At 35.6% G+C, this 21552-nt stretch overlaps 2 protein-coding genes across 2 annotated transcripts; one reads left to right on the top strand and one right to left on the bottom strand.

Moving 5' to 3' along the window:
* Nucleotides 1-540: 540 nt before the first annotated feature.
* LOC129247824 (protein C10) lies at nt 541-1518 on the bottom strand. Its single transcript, XM_054887144.1, has one exon. It carries the CDS (start codon nt 1381-1383, stop codon nt 1033-1035), a length of 351 nt encoding a protein of 116 aa, XP_054743119.1. The 5' UTR covers nt 1384-1518; the 3' UTR covers nt 541-1032.
* Nucleotides 1519-2774: 1256 nt separating this feature from the next.
* LOC129248316 (FAS-associated factor 2) lies at nt 2775-5373 on the top strand. Its single transcript, XM_054887812.1, has 5 exons — nt 2775-3253; nt 3316-3598; nt 3669-4300; nt 4357-4500; nt 4580-5373. The coding sequence occupies exons 1-5, from the start codon at nt 3134-3136 to the stop codon at nt 4775-4777; spliced, it is 1377 nt and encodes a 458-aa protein (XP_054743787.1). The 5' UTR covers nt 2775-3133; the 3' UTR covers nt 4778-5373.
* The last annotated feature ends 16179 nt before the right edge of the window (nt 5374-21552 follow it).

Below are 21552 nucleotides of genomic sequence, written 5' to 3'. Positions count from 1 at the left end.
AACTCTCCCCAATTGTGTATTGATTGCTTTCCAAAATATACACATTTAAAAAATTAATGTAAATTGAAATTATCATATCTTAATTTTAATATTTTTCTATCTTTTTTATACTTTTTTCGAATGAATTCCAATAAATTTTCAAAATTTAGAAGAACCTCCGAGTTTTTATCATAAAAACTGCACAAATGAAGATATCTCTATGAAGCTTGGACCAAAATTTAGCGCAAACATTAGGCTACTAGAAAAACAGTAAAAAAACCCCGTAGAGTCAAACAGAAACGCACGACAATATCTAAGGCCAGACAATGCCTGCCGCACGTTTTCGTACGACGTGGCACCCCAGGAAGTTTTTGGTGTCGCACGACAACCTGTAGCCATGGCACTCAATGTGTTAAGGTTTTCTGCGGTCACCGTCAGCAGTTTAAATGAAGATTTCCCGGTTCGTCCTACATACATTCTGTATATTTTTGGCAGAACAACTTATGAGATAGCAAAAGCTATTTGCTTGAGACTAATATATTCTGATTTGTGATAGAAAAATTTTCTATTTTATTGAACTTTTATTACGATGGTCACTTAAGCTACGGGTTTGAATTACTAAATATTTAAAGAAAAGCAAGTGCCTGACAGAAAAAAATGGTAACTCGTAAGCATAAGCAAATATATGTTTGCTAAAAGCTAATACTTATTAGTGATTTATTTGACATTAATGATTTGTGTACGTCTATACAAAAAATGTACAATAGCTATTATATTTATAATTTGTGTTTGCATACGTTAACGTAGTATTGTGAGCAGTTTCTATGAAAACTATCCCAATTGTTTTCATAAAAAACACGTTTACAAAAGTATTAGAGGCTTTAAACTACCCTATCATGTAGGTATGTAAATCTTAATATAAATGCATTTTTGTGCCTATGGTAGAACTGCAGCTCTGAACCGCTTTTTTTTGTTTTTTTTTTTTTTTTTGTTGTTTTTTTTTTTTTGCTAATACGTTTCTTATTTCAGTCTTTCGTTACTAATTATATTCAATCATATCAAAATATCATTTGTTGTATTTATAGCAATAGGCGGCAAGTAGATGGCTCTTATTTGGCTACGTAATCTTGCAATTTCCACATCCTCGCGTTCCATTTCCCGCACCAGCTGAGAGAATTGTACGAGCCCTTCACGGTTTCCGGGGAATCCATAGGTTTTAATAACATCCGTTTGCAATTGCATAACAAGCGGAAAGACATGCTGCATCATCAACAGCATTTCCTTGCCAGCAGAAGCCTTTGCTTCCGATAGCTTCTTAGAGTTCTCTGGCTGATTCACTGTTCGTATGATTTCAATAAGGATTTGCTTGGCAGTGTCGTTAGTGAAATTGACTAAGTACGACATTTTAATCCTGCTGATGTTTAGTGATGATTAATACTATTTGACTTTGAAATTATTTAAAGCAAGGCAGTGTGAAATTATTGTGTATTTTGACAAATTTATGGAAAGCAACTTTTGTTTACAACACTTAAATATGATAGAAATGTCATGGAATGCAAGGCGAATCTATGAATTCGCCTTTATTAAATGTAAACAAAATTGCTGTCGCGTTGCCAATCGTATGAAAAGAATGTGGCAAGGCGGACAGCAATAAGACATTGCCAATCCAGCACGAACCGTCAAACAAAAAATATTTTTTATAAGCTATTATAAATTACTTTCATTTACGTTTTATTATTTTTTGTGAAAAATAAATCAAATGAATCAATAAAAACATTATAAAAGTTTAAAATATAATATACATAATATTTAATGCAGCAGGAAGAGCCAACTACAAAATGATGTCATGTTAGAATGTCGAAATCTATAAATAAAGGCTACATAATTTAAATAAAAAAATAAAATCAGCTGAGCTACTGCGACTACCACTTAAATTTGCTGTGGTATATGATAAAAAACACTGTGGTTGCTGTTGTAGCAGCATGAAAATCCCCCAAAAATATACGGGGAATGCTGCTGAAAAGACAGATATACATAAATCAGGGTCGTTCCGGTTACGTAGAACTGACTGTCGTGGTAACGCAACGAATGGCATTGCGTGAATGCAAATCGGAAGTGCACAGATTCGAAGCCCCGGCAGGAAGCAAGGCTAATTGAGTACCTTAGGTGGCGCCTTAGCAAAAAGTTACTTTATTTTCGCGATTTTGACAAGTCTGACGTCAGCTACCTTCGCAGTACAAAACAATCAAAAGTAGGAGATATTACATATTTGTGAAAATTCAGTGAATGGCTTGATAATATTGTGATTTGTGACATTTAAACTAATCAAACGATTGAAAACGAAGTGCCGTGTGTAAAATTGTGAAATCACAAATTAATATAAAACCTCCAAATGCAGTTTGCTTGCGATTTTATGCGGAAAACGCCGTGAAAAGAAAGTATGTGTGTATTTGTGCATAATTTCTTATGTTTGGTTGTTTCCATTACTTTCGCCTGCTCTTCTTCTTCACAAACATTACTTGTTTCCCTTCCTGTAGCTTGTTTATTTAACCTGCATTACGACACGGCGAATTCGGCAGCGAATCTTACTCGTTAACTTTGCTGTTGCTTTCCCATACAATTTTTTCGTCAAGTTAATCGAGCATAGAAATAGCAAGCGGAGAAATATCGAGTAGAAAAGATCTTATTTTAAAAATTGTATGCCTACGTAAATACAACCCTGTGTGCCATATACTTATAAAATTGTATAAAATACCGTGGCAACTTTCCTCAGCTGTCATTCAAGAAAAGTCAGATAAAAAGGAGAATTCATCGTGAGACGGGTCTGACTTTAGCATTTTAGTTTTATTTTTCTAAAGTTACACAGGCTTTTTTCAAAAACGGATCACGGCGTCAACGTGTGATTTTCCGAAAACCTTTGCCCGAATCCAAGCAACGGGTGAAAAGAAGGCGGGTGGGTGTATAATATTGGGAATGCAAATACTGCAACGCTTCATATCGTCGAGGGAACACGACTTTTTCACGGCAACTAAAACGACAACGACGGCAAGGTCTACGTTCTTTGAACCGTCCATTCGATTACACCAACAACAAACTACGAAAAATCTCCTTTGATTTGTTGTCTTTCTGTGCTACAAAAGAAACTTACACAGTCATGGAGGACGGACTTACAAATGAACAAACCGAAAAGATTCTACAATTCCAAGAAATCACAGGGATTGAAGATATGAACGTATGTCGGGACGTCTTAATAAGACATCAGTGGGACCTTGAGGTATGTAATCAAAACAATTATACAATATTAGGAATCACACTTAAAATTGTTCATCTTTGCAGGTGGCGTTCCAAGAACAATTAAATATACGCGAAGGCATTCCAACCACCTATGCTGCCTCGAGAGATGTACGCGCACCCGCTGTTATCGATGATCGTTTTTTGCAGCAAGTGTTCTCTGCAAATATGCCCGGTGGCCGATTGGCGCGTGTTGGTTCAGGTCCAATCCCGCGCAGCTTTTCCGGCATCATCGGCTATGTGATCAACATTGTATTTCAGTACTGCTACTCAACATTCGCGGGTGTTCTAAATGCTTTACTAAGTCTTGGACGGAATGACGAAAGAAGTATGCGTTTGCAAATTTTTGTATGTGAATCGGCTTAATTGATATACATATATTTATTTATTTATTATAGTTGTCACTGATCCACTCGGGGATGTTATGAGCTTTATACGCTCCTACAATGAGCGTTATCCATCGCACCCGGTCTTCTATCAAGGCACATATGCGCAAGCGCTGAATGATGCTAAACAAGAGCTGCGTTTCCTGCTCATATACCTGCACAAAGATGCCACAAAAAATCCAGATGTGGATTCATTGTGCCGCACCACACTATCAAATCAATCGGTGATTGATTATATTAATCGTAATATGCTTTTCTGGGGCTGTGACGTATGTTCTCCGGAAGGTTATAGAGTAGCACACGCTTTAAATGTGCACATCTATCCGACGATGGTGTTAATTACACTACGAAACAACCGCATGGTTGTTGTGGGTCGCTTCGAAGGCGATTGCACTCCTGAAGAATTGATACGGCGTATGCATACTGTGATCTCAGCAAATGAAATATGGTTAAGTCAAGCGCGTGCTGATCGCTTGGAGCGCAATCTCACACAGACTCTGCGTCAGCAACAAGACGAAGCATATCAACTTAGTTTGCGTGCAGACGAAGAGAAGGAACGGCTGCGTCAGTTGGAACGAGATGCAGAGCGCAAAGCACAAGAGGCTATCGAACGGGAGCGCGCGGAAGAAGCACGTAGAATAGAAGTGAGTAACTTAAAGCAGATATAAAGTATTTCATTAATTCATTTTCAAAATTTCAGGAAATTGCTCGACTCAAAATTGAGTTAGCTGAAAGGGTACCAAACGAGCCACCGGCCGGTACAATGGATGCCATCAGTGTCGTATTTAAACTGCCCAACGGCGCACGACTTGAACGACGCTTTCTGAATTCCAATTCATTAATTGTAAGTCAAAGTAGTTAGTATAATTTGTTAATTAAAATGTTATATATTCTAATACTCCTTCCTTTACTCTTATCAACAGGATGTTTACAATTATCTCTTTTGTCACCCGTCGTCACCTGATGAATTCGAGATAACAACGAATTTTCCTAAACGTGTCCTTTATGCTAGTTCATACTCTCATAACGCCAACGTCAATGGCAATGGAAATGACACCACATTGGCTGAAGCCGGCTTGAAGCACCGAGAAGTGCTTTTTGTGAATGACTTGGAGGCGTAATGTCCATAGCAATATTTTATACAACATACAACAGCAACAAACAAAACAATCATTGGTCAACGTTTGATCAGATTTCATAGAGTAGTACAATGAATGCAAGTTTGTTTTGCCACTGAGCACGAAAAAACTACGCTACTAAATCAACACTACCGAACGGGATGTTTTCAGAAGCTGAAAGCAAAACAAAACAAAACGTATATAAGATTTGTGACAAGAGCAAATGAAGCGCTTGTTGCTGGACATATGAATCGTGTGTCGTCGTGTTGAAGCTCATATATACATTTATAACAACATGCATTGTTATTTAATTTATGTGTTTCAAATTTTTTTATTAATTTAAGTAATTGTACTGTTTCCCTTGCTTTTTAACGTACTTATCATTTGTATAGTATGTATGTAGCAAAAATACTTGGACTAATCTAACTTATCTCTTCGAACCGAACACACTGCATTATTTCTCTCTCTTCCCTTCTCTCTTTACTTATGACAGTCGTAAATAACATTTTATCACAAAAAAAAACAAAAATTCAGAAAGATTTGTAGAATTATTTACATTTCTATATAAAATTTAAATAAAACAGTATGCTGAAGCATAATTATCCAGCGTATTATATTTAATTAGCGTTTTGGGTCGAGGTCAAGATTAGGCTTAATGGTAAAAGAGTATAGATTTTCTAATGCCTGGCTTTCGGTCAAAGGGTATATGTAAATATATACCTGTATATGTCAATAGAACGATCTCCAACAAATAATTAGATGGCTTTGTGATGTAGGTACCTACTGTAAGACGCCCTAGTAATCCACTACGGAGAAACCAGTTCTTCGAAATTTATTGAAGAATCTCGCAAGATTAGGTTAATGGCAAAAAAGTATAGATTTTGTCTGGCTTTCCGTCAAAGGATACATATTATATAATATATGTAAATATATACCTATATATGTCGTGGCAATGACCTCCATCATATAATTACTTGGCTTTGTGATGCAGGTACCTGCGGTAAGAACAGTTGCAAAAGCCCTCGTAATCTGAATAGTCTTTCAAAACATTTCACTCGCCACCATCCTAATTTATCAGCGCGCACTGTACCGCCGAAACGACTACTTCTCCCATACATTCACATCATCTGGTGCAGTGTGTATGTATGCACAAACCAACACACCGCCGTTAGCTTGGCTGAAATTCCCAGCAATTCCAAACGAAACAATCGAACAAAGAAATGTTATGCGCCGCGTGTTGGAAATGCTGGGCGCTTGTTACCATGTGGAACAATAGACGTGCTCGACGGTTGAAATGCGGCTTGGCTTCGCCGAGTGGTTGCCGCCGCCGTCGTCAGACAAGCGTCGTCGGTCATCTCGCCACTATTATGCGCCCGACCATTGCACATGAAAGCATTTTGAATGGCAAAAACAGAAGAGGATATGCGATACTTATAATTCACCGCAAGCCATAAAACAAAGGCCGAACAAAATTCGAACGACTTAATAAAATAGCGTGCGCCGGCAGGTGACGGATATAAAACGCTGCCGCATTGGAACGCGGCGGCGGCGAAACCGAGAAAACGTGTCGGTTGCTGCCAAGCACGTGCTAGTCAACACAGCAAGCGGCAGGTAAGCCGCCAACCAACCACAAGCTACCAGAGAAGCTATCCGCCGCCGCGCCATCGCTATGGAAAATAAATGAAATGAAAATCAGGCAAGCAGGCAAGAAAGATACTTTTCGCTCGAAGCTGGCGCATGTAGCCGCTTGGAACGCCACGGCGTTCGATGTAAAAGCGAATGCATCCATCGCATCTTGTCTTTTTGAAGAGCGCACCCAACACGCCATAGCGGACGCAACAAGCCGGGTGCGATGAGCGCATACGCGGACCGCCGGCGCAACCAAAAAGTCCGAATTCTGTGCGAAATATGACACTGTGCACCAGGCGCGCAAAGCAGACAGCAACTGTCCACGAAATGCCGGGCGACACAATCGAACATTTTACTACGGAGCTGGGTAAACATGGCAGGCGCGCGCATATGCGTGTAGTTGGGAGCATTCGTGTAAACAACTACGAGTGGGCGTTGCCCAATGCTAGCACACACATCAGTTTATATGTAAGCAGTAGTTGTCCCTGTTTAGCCAGCGATGGAATTTTTGTCCGCCAGGGCATAGTTGCCAACTTCTTCTTTAAAGTATTAGATTTAGTGCTTTTCGCCAAAACAAAAATTCTGTAGTGCCTTGTGCCACTGAACTTAATTTATTCTAAATGCATTTCTCATGGCATTAAAACAGCATTAATAATTTCAAATATTTACTGCAGCGAAGGCTCTAAATTGACAAGAATTTACATTTTAAATGCACTAAAATGGATATAAGTTAAGACGTGCAATGACTCAGCTGGTCTGTATAAATTGAACTGTTCAAAATGTGGAAAAGTTGGCAATTCAACTTTTGACATTGCCAACTCAAGTGCAAAAGCATCGGAATCATGTCTTATTTTAAGTATAGGAATATACAGAAAGTAGCAGGAAAAAAGAACAGCACTATCTCAAGGCCATCAGCTGACCAAGTGCAGAAGAAGTACGCGTTTGTGATCCACTTGCACATTTTAAAGTTTTTTTTACAGAATCGTTATGAGCGAATAAATTTAGCGTTTTTGAATTATATGCTGCATTATATGTTTCTCTTTCTATGTTTTACTGTTTCACGTTTTACATCCATTACGTAGTAAAAAAAAAGTATGTCTTGATTCAAAAAATATCTCTGTTTTTAGTGTGGTATAATGGCCCCTATTATGAGTTAGATTCGATCTTGGATATTCGTTGGTTGTCGAAGATCGAAAATCGAATGTCAATTTGGTATTATGAGCGGTGCAATGCTGTCGAAATTTTCGTTGTATACCGAATTTAGAGTCGAATGCAATTTTGCTTTCGATTGTGTAGCGTATTGTGGGAAAACTTGTTAAAATGTAAGTTGCTTGCGCCTAACCTTCCCATCACCACCTCTCCCCGCCCTCTCCCTGCACCTCATCGGTTCTTCCCCTCTCCTCACTTCCTTGACAATGGTATCACAAAGGACGAATCTCTCTTCGTCCAAGTGTGCCCACTCCCTGGGCAACCATACTAACCTAACCTAACCTAATCTAAGTTGCTTGCGATTATTTATGGTTTTATAGTAACCAAATAATAAATATATACTAATGTTGTTAATTTTATGCAGGTCGAAAGTCTTGAGTACTAAACAGCAATTAGAAATGCTAGTTGCATTAATGGAAGAGAATCCACAATTCGCAAAAGGGATTTGCACCAAAGTTCAAGCAGCAAAAAAATGTAAGGAACTTACAACGGAGCTTAATTGCTTGGGACCACCAGTTAGAACGGCAGCAAAATGGATTAAGATTAATAATGGTTTTTTTTTTGTGATGTTTATAGAAATACATTTTTATTTTTCCTTGGCAGGCATGGGCTGAAATACATACGTAGAGGAACTGAAATATATATTTTTTCGAATGACGAATAATTGAATAAAGAAAATTTATAACAAAAATAAAACATAAACTGTGGCGTAAAGGTTTCTATTTAATACTTTTAAGATTTTTCTATAATATTCTCAAAATTTCATTTCTTATGTTTTCTGCTTCTGCGTTATTTGACTCTACTTCAATATCTTCAGCATCATCGTACACTGTGGGTTGAGCAAGTCCTAGCATACCTTCATTACCAATACTCAATTGGTACGATCCCTGAGCACAAAATCGCAGAACTGTGGCTAGCTTTAAAATATTTGAAATGGATTTGGCTCGGGTGCACTGCTGCAACTGGTTTTCTGTACTGGACAGTAGGTTCATAAACGCCTCTTTAGATAATCTAAAGTTCTTTAAAAATCTGTAAGGAAATTTCTGTCATATTAAGTACGTCAACACATTTTGAAAATTCTAAACTTATTCAGTGGAAGCCATTTCTAGGGGGTTGGATGCGCCCCTCAACTGTTTTCTACTTCTAGCTAGTTCCACTAATCTTTCATCGTCCGATGAATCGTGGAACCACAACTCCGTTGTACTCATTTTCACAAAAAATACTTTTTTTAACTTTTAAAAATGTTGTTAGCAAAGAATTGTTCTTTTATTTTGATTTGCTGTATCAGCTGAGAAAAAATTATCTATTGTAAATGCGCCGAGCGATCAAAATTCACAATAGTCCTATTCTTCAACGAATGACCACCATAATACCAAATGAAAATTCGTTCGTTCAGCACTTTCGACTACAGTCGAAGATCGAATGTTGCTCATAATAAGGGCCAACGTCTTTTTGCAAGTTTTGGTTCCTTTTAAAATTCATGAGTTGGCAACACTACGCTCCTGTATCGGTAACTTGCTTCCTGCGCATTTCTGCTCTTCTGTTCATTTGTTCAGCAGTTGCGGACTTGTTTTATCCGCGTGTCGTCAACATCCGCCGCATGCAATTGAAAACGTGAAACAACAAACACCGCGTGACGGAAACAATGCCATTGTAGTCGTCGCATACACGCCAACGCCACGGCATGGCACATGGCAGTGCGGCCACGTTGCAGTGTGTGCGCGGTGTCGTGTCGTTCGTGTGTACTCGAGACAAATCAACCTGTTTCTTTCAAACACTATCTAGGCAACAGGCGCACAGCAATAGCGGAAAGAGTCGCGAGTGCAGCTAGCCATCTCAGTTGTTCGCAGGGCAATAGCCCGCATTTTCGTACACAGTAGGTTCGAAGTGGCAAAAAATGTCTTGTGACCTTGGCGAATAAGGCGTTTCTCGATATCATAAATACACGAATTCAGACAACAGCAGAACACTATTTGGAGCGACATACAAAATTGATTAACATTACCTTTTGTTTCACAGCCGTAAAATATACAACATCTGTGGGTTTTTTTATTTAGTTTATATTTAAGTATGTAGGTGTTACAAAATAGAATAACTTAAAAAATAACAAATCAGTATTCACCTATAGTTTTGAAATCAATCTATTTTTTTATATTTTCCAAATGCAATCCTGTGTTAAACCGAAATGATTTCTACGTTGAAACAACGAATTAATACCCAAATAATTAATTAAAATTAAAACAACATTTGTGAATTTTTTTAATTGTTAATTTTATTTTATATGGTACAAAACAAAGAACTTAAACAAATGGTTTGATTTATAATTTATATGTATATAATTATAGTATATTCATAATTTTTTAAATTGCCCAAATAAAGTTCAGTGCTAAATCAAACCGATTTGCATATATCGTCCCCTTAGTATAACAATAGCATATCGTCATATGAATTCAAAAAAGCCCTAAGTTACAAAAAATTCAAAATCGACTTTTTAGTTGATTATCATGTACCGTATCATAATACATGTTCCTTTAAAATTTTATAATCCAACAACCAATAATGACGTTGGTATAAACAATATTCGAAAAGCCTTAAGTGCAAGCGTAACAAATTTGCCAACCAAAACTGTAACTTACGCCTTTAAAGAAATAATAAACAACAAACACAAGAAGGCATTGCATGCCATGCCATTGTGTGTGTTCTTATTTATCAGTTACTGACGAAAAGTATTGACGATTCTTTTGTATGTTTCTAAGAGGCTTTACTGAGTTAGAGTTTATTTAATTAAAACTAAAAATCTCTAAAAATGATTAACGAAACTAATTTTGATAAGTCAGTGTTAAAAAAAACGGTGAATAAAACATATTTAAATTAATATACAATAACCGAATGACCGGCAAAATTTATAAAGGTCTTAATAAGGGAATTGTGTGTGAAAAGAATCCTCGAAAAATGGGCTTAAGATGTCAGTCTAAATATTGTGAAAAAAGCACATTGCGTCATTGCTCCCAATATGATGAAAATACACGCCAAGAAATATTTGATGGATTTTGGAACATGTCGTAGAAAGAAAAAAAGATTTATGTAATAAGTCAAGTAGAATTAGAAGAAAAAGCACGAAACCGTAACACATTTTCGAGGCGATCGCTATCTAAACGGTATTATTTGAAAGCAAAAGCAACTCCTCGTATCCAGGTTTGCCGGCAAATGTTTATGTCAACTCATGGAATACATGAAAAAATGATAAGAAATTGGGTAGATTCGAACATTTTACAACACACGCAATTGGATATTGCTCGCGAAAAGGAACGTCGAAAAATGCTAAAAAATACGAAAAGCGCCTTAACTTTTTAAAGAAATGGTTAAACAGCATTCCAAAACTTGAATCCCATTACCGAAGACAATACAGTACAAAAAATTATTTACAAACAGATATTAAATCATACAACCAACTTTATAAACTATATTGTGAAGAATGCGATGGTAATAATGACGATGAAATTTTACCAGTATCGTATCCAAAATTTATGCTTACCATAAAACAACAAAATATTTCCTTGTTTAAACCAAGGAACGATATGTGTGATATTTGTGTATCATTTGAGGCAAAAAACATAACTGAGGATCAATATAATAGTCATAGATCACAAATCAATGAAATGAGAAAAGAAAAAGAAAACGATATCGAAAGTGCCAAGTCTGGACTGTGCTTATTATTATGCATGGATATGCAAGCAGTGACACTGATTCCCCAAACAAATGCTAGTGCCTCATATTATAAAATGAAATTACAGGTGCATAATTTCACTATTTATAATATCATTACTCACGAGTCTGATAATTACATTTGGGATGAGTCAGAAGGGAATCTTGTAGCGTCTACTACCGCCACATGTATTGTTAAATACTTAGAGAAGTGTTTACTTCAGTCACCAGATACGAGTATTAACCATGTCATAATATATTCTGATGGCTGCTTTTATCAAAACCGCAATGTCATATTGTCAAACGCATTGCTATCTTTATGCATTGAAAAAAACATAACGATAGAGCATAAATATTTAATAGTTGGACACACTCAAATGGAGTGCGATTCAACACATTCGCTTATCCAAAGAAAAATTAAAAATAAAAAAATTAATCTTCCGTCTGAATTTGTTCAGTATGTTAAGGATTCTCGAAAGACTCCATTTCCACTGAACACTCATCACCTTACTCATTCATATTTTCGGGATTACGACTCTCTTCCTAAGCGATACTCTTCTATTCGTCCAGGTAACATCATCAAAATCAACTTTCACGATCTACTTTTAGAATAAAATGTGTTTTACAGGCAAAAAAATTGGTGATCCTACCGTTAACAAAATTCGAGTACTGGCATATGATCCGCTTGGAATTATTTATTTTAAAACAAACATCAAAGACGAATATACTCTTCTTCCACACCGATGTGCCAAAAATTTTTATGACTCCCAACTTGCTCCATTACATACCAAAAGATTAAACATTTCTAAAAAAAAGTGGGATCATCTTAACGATCTTAAGTCCTTTATAATATACCAGCACATTGTCATGATTTTTATACTAATTTGCCCTATGAAAATGAATAGGAAGATTTATGTAAAGTTTTCATCTTTTTACGAATTCAATTTCTTTTTGTTTAACTTTCTTCTTGAGAATAATTTTTTGTTTTGTTGGTTTATTATCAAAATAAAAAATATATAACAATAAATTGGATAATATCCATTATAATATATTATTATATTATAATCAATTTAATGCAGGAAATAAGCAAAATATTTTGAGAAAATTACCAAAAAACAAACTTTCTATTTGAGTTACGCCCTTTTCGATTTCAGAAAAAACTAAGTGCAGAAGGCGTAAGTTTCATATATCTGTAAGTAATACGAAAAGTAATATTTTTTCTTCAAATACTGATTCTTTTATGAAAAATAATCTTAACTTGAGAAAATATTGAAAAATTTTGCCTTATTTTTCATTTTAAAAGGTTTTTTGCTTCTCCTGTAAAATTTTGAAAATGTAACTTAGGGCTTTTTTGATTTCATGTGACGATATGTGCTCATAGGCTATTATTTTTTTATTGAATTTTTGGATTCTCCATCGTCGATTTTATATGTGGTCAAAATTTTCTCAAATTCTAGTTCCACAAAGTGGGTCAAAACGTCAGTCAAAAAATAATAAATATTTACAGACATATCGAAATTTGAGTGAGAGCCACTTTCGACAAAAAGTTTGAAATTCATTTTCTCAAAACATCAAAAAATTTATAGGCTATTTTAATACTAAGCGGACGATAATAGTAGGATCAGTAGTTATTTTGAATTAAAATATTAGTTTGGGGAAAAAGAAATTCATTATTTTCTCGGTAGATTGCTGTGGTCATCGATATCTCGTAAAGCATCCATCAAACAATTAAAAGTTTATGGTCGTTGTCAAGGTGACATTCCACATTAAAAAATTGTTTTGCTATTTTTTGTTTGTTCCATTCAGTTGTGAGTTGTAGGGTGTTAACAATGGAAGTCCACAAAGAGAAAAATTTGTACATTTTGCAATTTTTTCTTGATAAAGGCGAAAATGCAAGCCAGGCTTTAGGAAAAAGTGCTTTCTCGTAAGCAATGAATACGAAAAAAAGTTAAGCTTATTAAATTTTACTCTTATTAATCTACCGTTTCCAATTATAGTAAAAGCTCAATATTTTCACAATAGATCAGCTCTGGTCGCACTGCGTAATGGCTTTCTAATAAAAGCTCAATATAACAAAGTTAAAGAGGTTGGAAAATTTTTCGCTGTGTCTTTAGTTTCCTTATATTTATAAAATATCACAGCGAAAAATGTAAAGTTTTTGAAAAAATTGGTAATAAATATAGGTTAAACTATTTTTTCTTAGTTTTTATTTCCAGATCAAACAATAAAGAAAAACCTACACTGCTTTTGACCAATCTGGCCAATTCGTTGAGAAATCATGAATTTTTTATGAAGCTACTGCACGGTGCATGTTTCATACCATTTGTTTATGATAAAATATTATTGAAATAAAAAATTTTGAAAAAATCTCTACGAAAAAAAATGATATTTGAGCAAACAAAACGCCATTTGAAAAAAGAAGGATTGTATTTAAAGATGCCATCCTTTAATTTTGGCGAAAGAAAACATCTGCAAGGCTACATAACCTCAAATATGGGCAAAAATGGTGTTTTTTGCACTTTTAAGTTAGGATATCTCGAAAACCAGAGCAGATAGAGCAATTCCGAGGCCAGATTTGGATTCAGCGCATCATAAACCTTCGGAAATATATAGTCTGGTTTCTGGGTCTGAATGTTGGTTAAATTTTGTCGGCCTGTGTAATCATGTACGCGCTTCGCTAATGTATTGGTTGCTCCGCTTAGCAGCTCGAAATCATACGACTTAATAAAGATAGCGGAAAAAACTTATAGACAAAAATGTTCACAAAAGAATGCTCTATAAAAAAGCTCTTAAGTATATTTTCCATAAAATCTATAAAAAAACAGTTATTACGCTTTAAAACAATTCATCCCTTAATTTTTCGCGTAATTTTGTTTATAACTTTTTTATTATTAATTTTACAATAAAAAGTTTTGAATGAAAGTTGTAGATAATATTATTGTCTACAAAAAAGTATCTTACAAAATGTTCGTAACTTTCGGAATTCACGAGATAAACGCAAAAAACCAGTTGCACCCTTATTTCCAAGATGGCGGCCGCGGGACACAACCCCCGACCCCGAAAACTCAAACTTAAGTTCACAGTGATGGGCTTTACATAATAAAACCATAAACTCGCATACTCCTAAAATTACTAAGTTAAATCTTCTTTTGACTGGACTAATAACTTATGAATTTTTTCTAATTTTCTGTTGGCGTTATATAGTAGAAATAAGCGTCGGACGCGAACGACTCATCGACATTTGCACGACAGTCGGTTCTACGTTACCGAAACGACCCGGATTTATATCCGGCCAAGGACTGTCACTCCAGCATTTCCCGTATGTAAATATGGGGAATGTTTATGCTGCTACAACAACAACAACGACTCATCGACATGGGATTAGGGTTAATGAACACAACAACTAATCTGTCTACAGACGTCAAATCCTCAAATACATATAACACGGTGTAGAATGCTTCCCTTCGAAAAAATGTCTACAGCTTTTTGATTGCAGTTTTGTTGCGAAAGTCAATTGCGCTCCATTGGATAACTCATTTTGGCAACAATTACACAAAACTGGCTATCTGCACTCGACAAACTACACAATTCGTTATGTAGAAAAATAATAAAAATAGCAGAGGCGCATTGAAAAGTGAAGGTTTTCGTGCTCAAGATTTCTTCGTTCATCTATGGAGCATTTTTGTATGGAACATTTCGCACCAACGAGCGAGGGGGCTGAGCAAAAATTTCGTTATACTGAGTTTTTCGTTTTATCACGATTTGTTATATCGAGGTTTCACTGTACCATGATGAGTTTGATGTTAAACCATATAATTAATAAAATGACACCCTTAGAAAGGAATCCGAACTTTTTTTTATTATCAAATGAAAATTGAAAGTAATTATAACTGAGAAGATCGGATCAAGAAATAAAATTGGGTTAAAAACTGAAATTGTTTCAAAACTGACATAACAACACGTTACCGCAAATTTCGTTTTTCTCCAGTATACATATTTTAAAACTAATTAATTATTGTATTCGGCCGAGCTTTCCTATTTGTGGGGTGCGTTTAGATGTTTTGGATAAATTGAGGGACCTACAGCTTTTAGCCGGCTCCGGACGGCAGATGCTTTTTATTAAGTACTTTTTCATGAAGCCACGTTTGGATGTACAACTTAGTGGTTCTGCCAATTTTGACATACGGCTGCCTAGTTTGGTGGTTAGCTCTTCAGAAGGGCTACAACTTCACTAAATTAGAGAGAGTGCAGAGAACTGGTGCCTGTAGGACATGTCCCACCGCTGCGCTCAACGTTATTCTCCACTTAATTCCTGTGGATCTGCAGGTTAAATCCATTGCTGCTTAGAGTGCTATTAGACTGAAGGAGTTTGGCCTTTGGAGACAACTCCCTGTTGGGCATAGCAGCATCTTGAAGCAGATCTCCCCTTCCTTCTCTGATATTCGCACCGACCTCTCCATCCGCAAACTGTGCTTTGAGGGTTGTGCTAGGGCTATCTTTCCGAGCAGGCAAGATTGGAAAGAGGGGAGAGTTGTTGCGGATAGGAAGGAAGGTTGTTGCAAGGAGGAACTTAAACGCCTCGAACGTGCAGGAAACATTTCCCTCATCTGGGTTCCTGGGCACAGGAATATAGAGGGAAATGAAATTGCTGATGAGCTTGCCAGGAAGGGGGCGGCAGAACCGAATCCAGCTGCCCTCTTCTCAGACATCGGTATCCCCTTGGCCGTCATTAAAGGGAAACTACACAACTTCTTTCTAAGAAAAGCGCAAGACAGATGGAGGTCTGTCTCATCGTGTGCCATTTCAAAAGCACTATGGCCTCAATACGACATAAACAGAACGCTTAAGGTGATGGGAACCCCCCGCCATTCAATTTCCAAACTCATTGCGGTGATCACTGGCCACTGGGTGATCGGCACTCACGCGGAGAAGCTTGGAATTCCGTACAACCCCCATTGCAGAAGCTGTGGGGATCCTGCAGAGAAAGAGACTGTGGAACACTTTCTCTGCAGATGTCCGGCCTTGGCGGCTAGACTCTTGAGATTCCTCAGCATCCCCTTTGGGGATTCCGATGGAATCTCATTATATTCTCGCATGAACGCTAGAAGATATTAAACGTTTCCCGACGCTCTTGAAGAATTAGAAAAGAGAAACAAGCATAGAAGGGACCAAATTTTATATCAATTGCGCTTTTTAAAAATATTCGTTTTTTCGGTTTTATTCCATTGTGTTTCTGCAATTTTTTATTGTATTATTTTTCAAATCTTGATTATACAAGCTCTATTTCAATACACTGTTTATGGAATATACTTTACTTGAAAATTTTTGGCGCCAAAGCAATTTTTTATTTATATACTTTTCCTTCTTTCGCTTTTATTATTAATTTTTGTCCCAAATTTGAACAAACAAAGTAACTAAAATATTATTATTATTATTATTACAAACTGAAGCTTATAATTAAAATTATAAGCCTAGTTAGGAAAGCTATGGCTGCTAAGGCCTTCAGCTTCTTCTTATGATGTAAAATTAGTGCTAAATTATTGCTTAATACTAAGTGCTTATGCGTCGTTTAGAATTTCATTATAAATTAGGAGATATATTATAATAAATTTATTCGACATGTTTGTTTAAATTTCGTAATATAATTTTGATATTTTTAAGAAAGCTATAATTTTTTTAATATTATCGATTGTGGGGTTGGAAATGCATTGAATGGGATCGGTGTTATGGAATATATGGTTTCTTAGTGAGTTGAAGGAATAACATTCGGACATAACGTGATTAATGGAGATCGGGGTGGAGTTACAAAACTGACATGTTCTGGGGGTATTGCTGTCGATAATTTCTTGCCTCTTTGAGGGGTATTTAACTCTTTCCGGCGCACTGAAAAAAATCGCTAAAAATTAAACACAAAGATTTTTTTATTTCATTTATTCGAGACATTTAATGAAGAAAATGTAAAAAAAAATGTTTATCCTTGCAGGATTTTGTACAAGGATGTGGTACGACTTTTATACCATCGAGCATGGAGTGCGAGGATTATTTATGAAACTCATTGAAACAAGTTTTTGTTTTGCTGAGGCAAAGTGGCACATTACAACTTGAGCACATCCACTGAGTCCTTCTTTGGTGGCTTGTCGTGCTGCAGTACGCACATCTACGCACGGTTGTTGTGACTGGTTGGTGAGATGACGAGGATCGTAGGCTTGGATCTACATACGGTTTATTTTTCTTTATGCGGACTCTAGCTTGCTTTTTATTTTTGGTTCCAAGAGTAGGTGGTGAGGCTGAACTGCATAGTATTGAAATCAAATCAAGTTTGAAGTCCTTAAGGGATAAGTGGTACCCTATGATTTTAGAAATAATAAAAGAATTCACGATTGCAATATCAAGAAAGTGAAAAAATATTCGGTGCCACCACTTGCGGCTTAGTAGTACTTCTTTAGCTGATCTAACTTGTCAACGTTATTCATGTGTATTATTGAACCACTGCTTTGGCGTTGTTGTACCGCTACAAATTTTCTCAGATCATGAAAGTAGCTGTAACCTCTCTTTTGTCAATCTACTTCATAAAGAGTATACCAGAATCACTAATTTGCCAATCATAGTCGCCCAGTTTTAATTGCTTACCAGGTCTAATATCGGTAGGAAAAAATTTTCGATTGGTTCGCACTGTTCCGCATCCATTTATCAACTGCTTTTTCAGTTCAAGAATCAAGTTGAACGAAGTGAAAAAATGATCGAAAAACACTTTATGGTATTTCCCCCCAAAATCAGTAGTTAAGCCGAGAACGACCCGTTCTCCAAGTTTTTTTTTCGACTAGATCTCCTTTTTTACCCGTATATAGTATATCTCGAACCCTGCTGAAGTTTTTTAGCCATTGTCATTTACATACGTATATACCGCGCAGTGGTATACTTTTTGTACCAGGAACTTTAACACTTTCCACACTAAGTCTTTTGATTATTTTTATTCCATTGGCTGAGTAATTAATTCATTAACACTTTATTTTATTAAAATTGTAGGAAACCTATGCTGTTCGTGCTTTTATTTACAAAATATGATAAATTCTGAGTAACACTTTAATACTTCAATATTCTACTCATTTTGCGCGTAAAAAACATATTTATTTATCTCTTTCAAACACTTGTTATATTTTTTTTTTAGAAAATATAAGCTTAAATTTGCCTGTATAAGTGGTAAAAGAATTATACCAATGCGCATAAAATGCAGGAAAAACATTTAAATAAGTGGTCTAAATTTTATACCAGCGCCCCGGAAAGAGTTAATTGGCGATTTTGTCCATACTACATGGAGAGATAGTAGGTTACACCACCAAATATAATACTATACAGAAATACTCAAATGCTTTAGCAACTTTTCATTAATGTTTAGCGAGAAATCCGCATCAAAATTAAATTTTATAACAACAATAAAACATAAAGCTATATCGAACACCTTCTCAATAGGGGCATAATTCAAAATTTCTCAATTTTAAGTTCATACTATATACGCAAAATTCTATTTGATATTTCTTTATAAATTTCCGAAAAAACAGTTACGTCCCTGACACTGTACCACGTTGTACGGAAGGTGGCGCCTAACGAAAGCCACTACTTTATTTTTCTTCAATTTGACGATGGAGTGACGCCATTACAGAAAATAAAGAAGCCTTTGTGTACAAATGTATGCACGTGCATCCAAATTCTTGGCTTTCCCTCGGTTTTACTTATTCTTCCTCTTTTCCAGTTTGTTTATTTTTTCTACTCCCATCACGGCGCTTGGAAAGGCGCAATCTTGTGTTATACCATTCTTGACACTGCATTGTAATTGCCAAACATTTTATATTTTTAGTTTTGTTGTGATGCTCGAAGTGCATTGATCGCAACCATTTATTGAAAATTGATCTTTTTCGAGTTCTTCCTCTTACCTTTTCTTTTTAAATTTATTTTTCACTTTGCCACCTTGAATATCACCAAACAAGTCGTAACTGCTAATATTTCAATAAGAAAAGCGTGCGAATTTTATTAAAGAATTATAATTTTATTTAAAGAATTAATGATTTTTTAAAGACCTTTTCTCCCAATAAACAAAATAAAGTATTTTATAAGTTCAAACACGGTTTTGAGCGCTTTCTGAAAAGTGACAAATTTTAAGTTGTCCAATTTTTGAAGAGGGTGCGATAAGTTGCTGAAATGCTTGAGAATAAATTTAAAAAACCACTGTGAAATTGCGTGGCAATTATAATGAAAAACACTCGGAAGTGAATTACATAGCCTGCCCGAATATATTACACTGTGCGACAGTGATTTTATACTTTTATGGAGACCTAGTACAACTTATGGCTATAGAAAAACTAAACAAAATGGTATAGGAGAAATTTCCAATACACCCCCAAAATCTCATTTTATGGCCATAAAACCGTTTTTCAGTAGGTTGATGTGAAGAATCACTCCTAACTTCGCCAATTTCTATCCGATTTCGAATTTGTTTTTTTTGTTCGAAAGAACAAAAACAAGCCGTTTTGACAGTGTGTTGACAATTTTTCTGAAATGAGAACTGACGAGACTGTAGACGGAAGTATTTGGAATTTTTTTATTTTTTCTCAATTTTTTCAACTTTGACATAATTTTTACGATATTATCCGATATTGAGGATTTTTTTAGTACACTACTGTTATAGTAAATTTAATTTTGCGTCGAATGAGCTATATTTCACTGTAATTGAATTAAAATTAATAGAGTTATGTGAGTTTTAAGATTTTTTTTTTTTTTTTTACTAATTTGGTATGTAGGTATAACTTACGCTAAATGGGAATAAGGACGTGTTTTGATGCGTTATTATAGATACGTAATATTTATTGGAGTATATATGTATACATAAGAGTACACTGTACTGCATACAACAGAACTGGTTAGAACTTATGAAAATATCTGACATATTATAGCACTTTTTTTTTCAATGGAAATATGGAAAAGCTCCCAAGCTCCCCAACAAAAGAAGTTTGTTATTATAATTTAACCTTATTAAAACGTCAAAGTTGTATTGTTTGTTTCATTGAAATTCAAGAGATATAAATCAAAATGTTGCCAGAAAAGTCAAATTTCTCAATATTCTCCGATGATGTGACATCATCAGCCTTATCATAAACCAGATGATTGTTATTTTTATAAAACGGACGTAAACGGTCATCATTATAAAGCTCGAAAGCACATAAAGTATGCTGATGTTGCAACTGTTAAGAACCCCGTAGTCTTGGACGATATGATTGACTCAACTGCAGGAACTGAAGGAAGTTCAACTCATTGCTGATGATGATCAAACTTATAACAATAAACCTGATGATGAAGAGTACTTTCCGTCTGGTTTTAAGTCTTCAGAACGACACATTGTATCAAATTCAGATTTTCAGGATCTTTCTCGTGATTTACTTCTATCGGGAAGACAATCTGAAACGCTCGCTTCTCGATTTAAACAATGGAATTTAGTTGATGACGACTTCAGATCAATGATGATGATCGAATTTCTTACAGAGAAGTATTCAAAACTGATGAAGAGATTGACAAATGTAACGTACCATACTAAACTCCAAAGGGCCGTTTCCAATGCATTTTTAAGTTTGGAACCAGTTCCGTTGTGTACTGCACCGTACCGCACCGTACCATACCGTACAGTGCTGCACTGCACAATACTCCAATAAATATTATGTGTTTATAATGACACTTGTTATCATTTTCATGCTTCGATGCCTAAATACCAAATTAGTAAAAAAAAAGTAAAATCTTAAAACTCACACAACTCTATTAATTTTAATTCAATTACAGTGAAATATAGCTCATTCGACGCAAAATTAAATTTACTATAACAGTAGTCTACTAAAAAAAATCCTCAATAACGGATAATATCGTAAAAATTATGCCAAAGTTGAAAAAATAGAGAGAAAATAAAAAAAATCCAAATACTTCCGTCTACAGTCTCGTCAGTTGTCATTTCAGAAAAATTGTCAACACACTGTCAAAAAGGCTTGTTTTTGTTCTTTTGAACTAAAAAAACAAATTCGAAATCGGATAGAAATTGGCGAAGTTAGGAGTGATTCTTCACATCAACCTACTGAAAAACGGTTTTATGGCCATAAAATGAGATTTTGGGGGTGTATTGGAAATTTCTCCTATACCATTTTGTTTAGTTTTTCTATAGCCATAAGTTGTGCTAGGTCTCCATAAAAGTATATTTA

This window comes from Anastrepha obliqua, chromosome 5 (assembly GCF_027943255.1).
Source record: "Anastrepha obliqua isolate idAnaObli1 chromosome 5, idAnaObli1_1.0, whole genome shotgun sequence".
NCBI lineage: Eukaryota > Metazoa > Arthropoda > Insecta > Diptera > Tephritidae > Anastrepha > Anastrepha obliqua.
The sequence above is the reverse complement of the archived record's forward strand: the minus strand, read 5'-3'. Positions and strand labels throughout refer to the sequence as shown.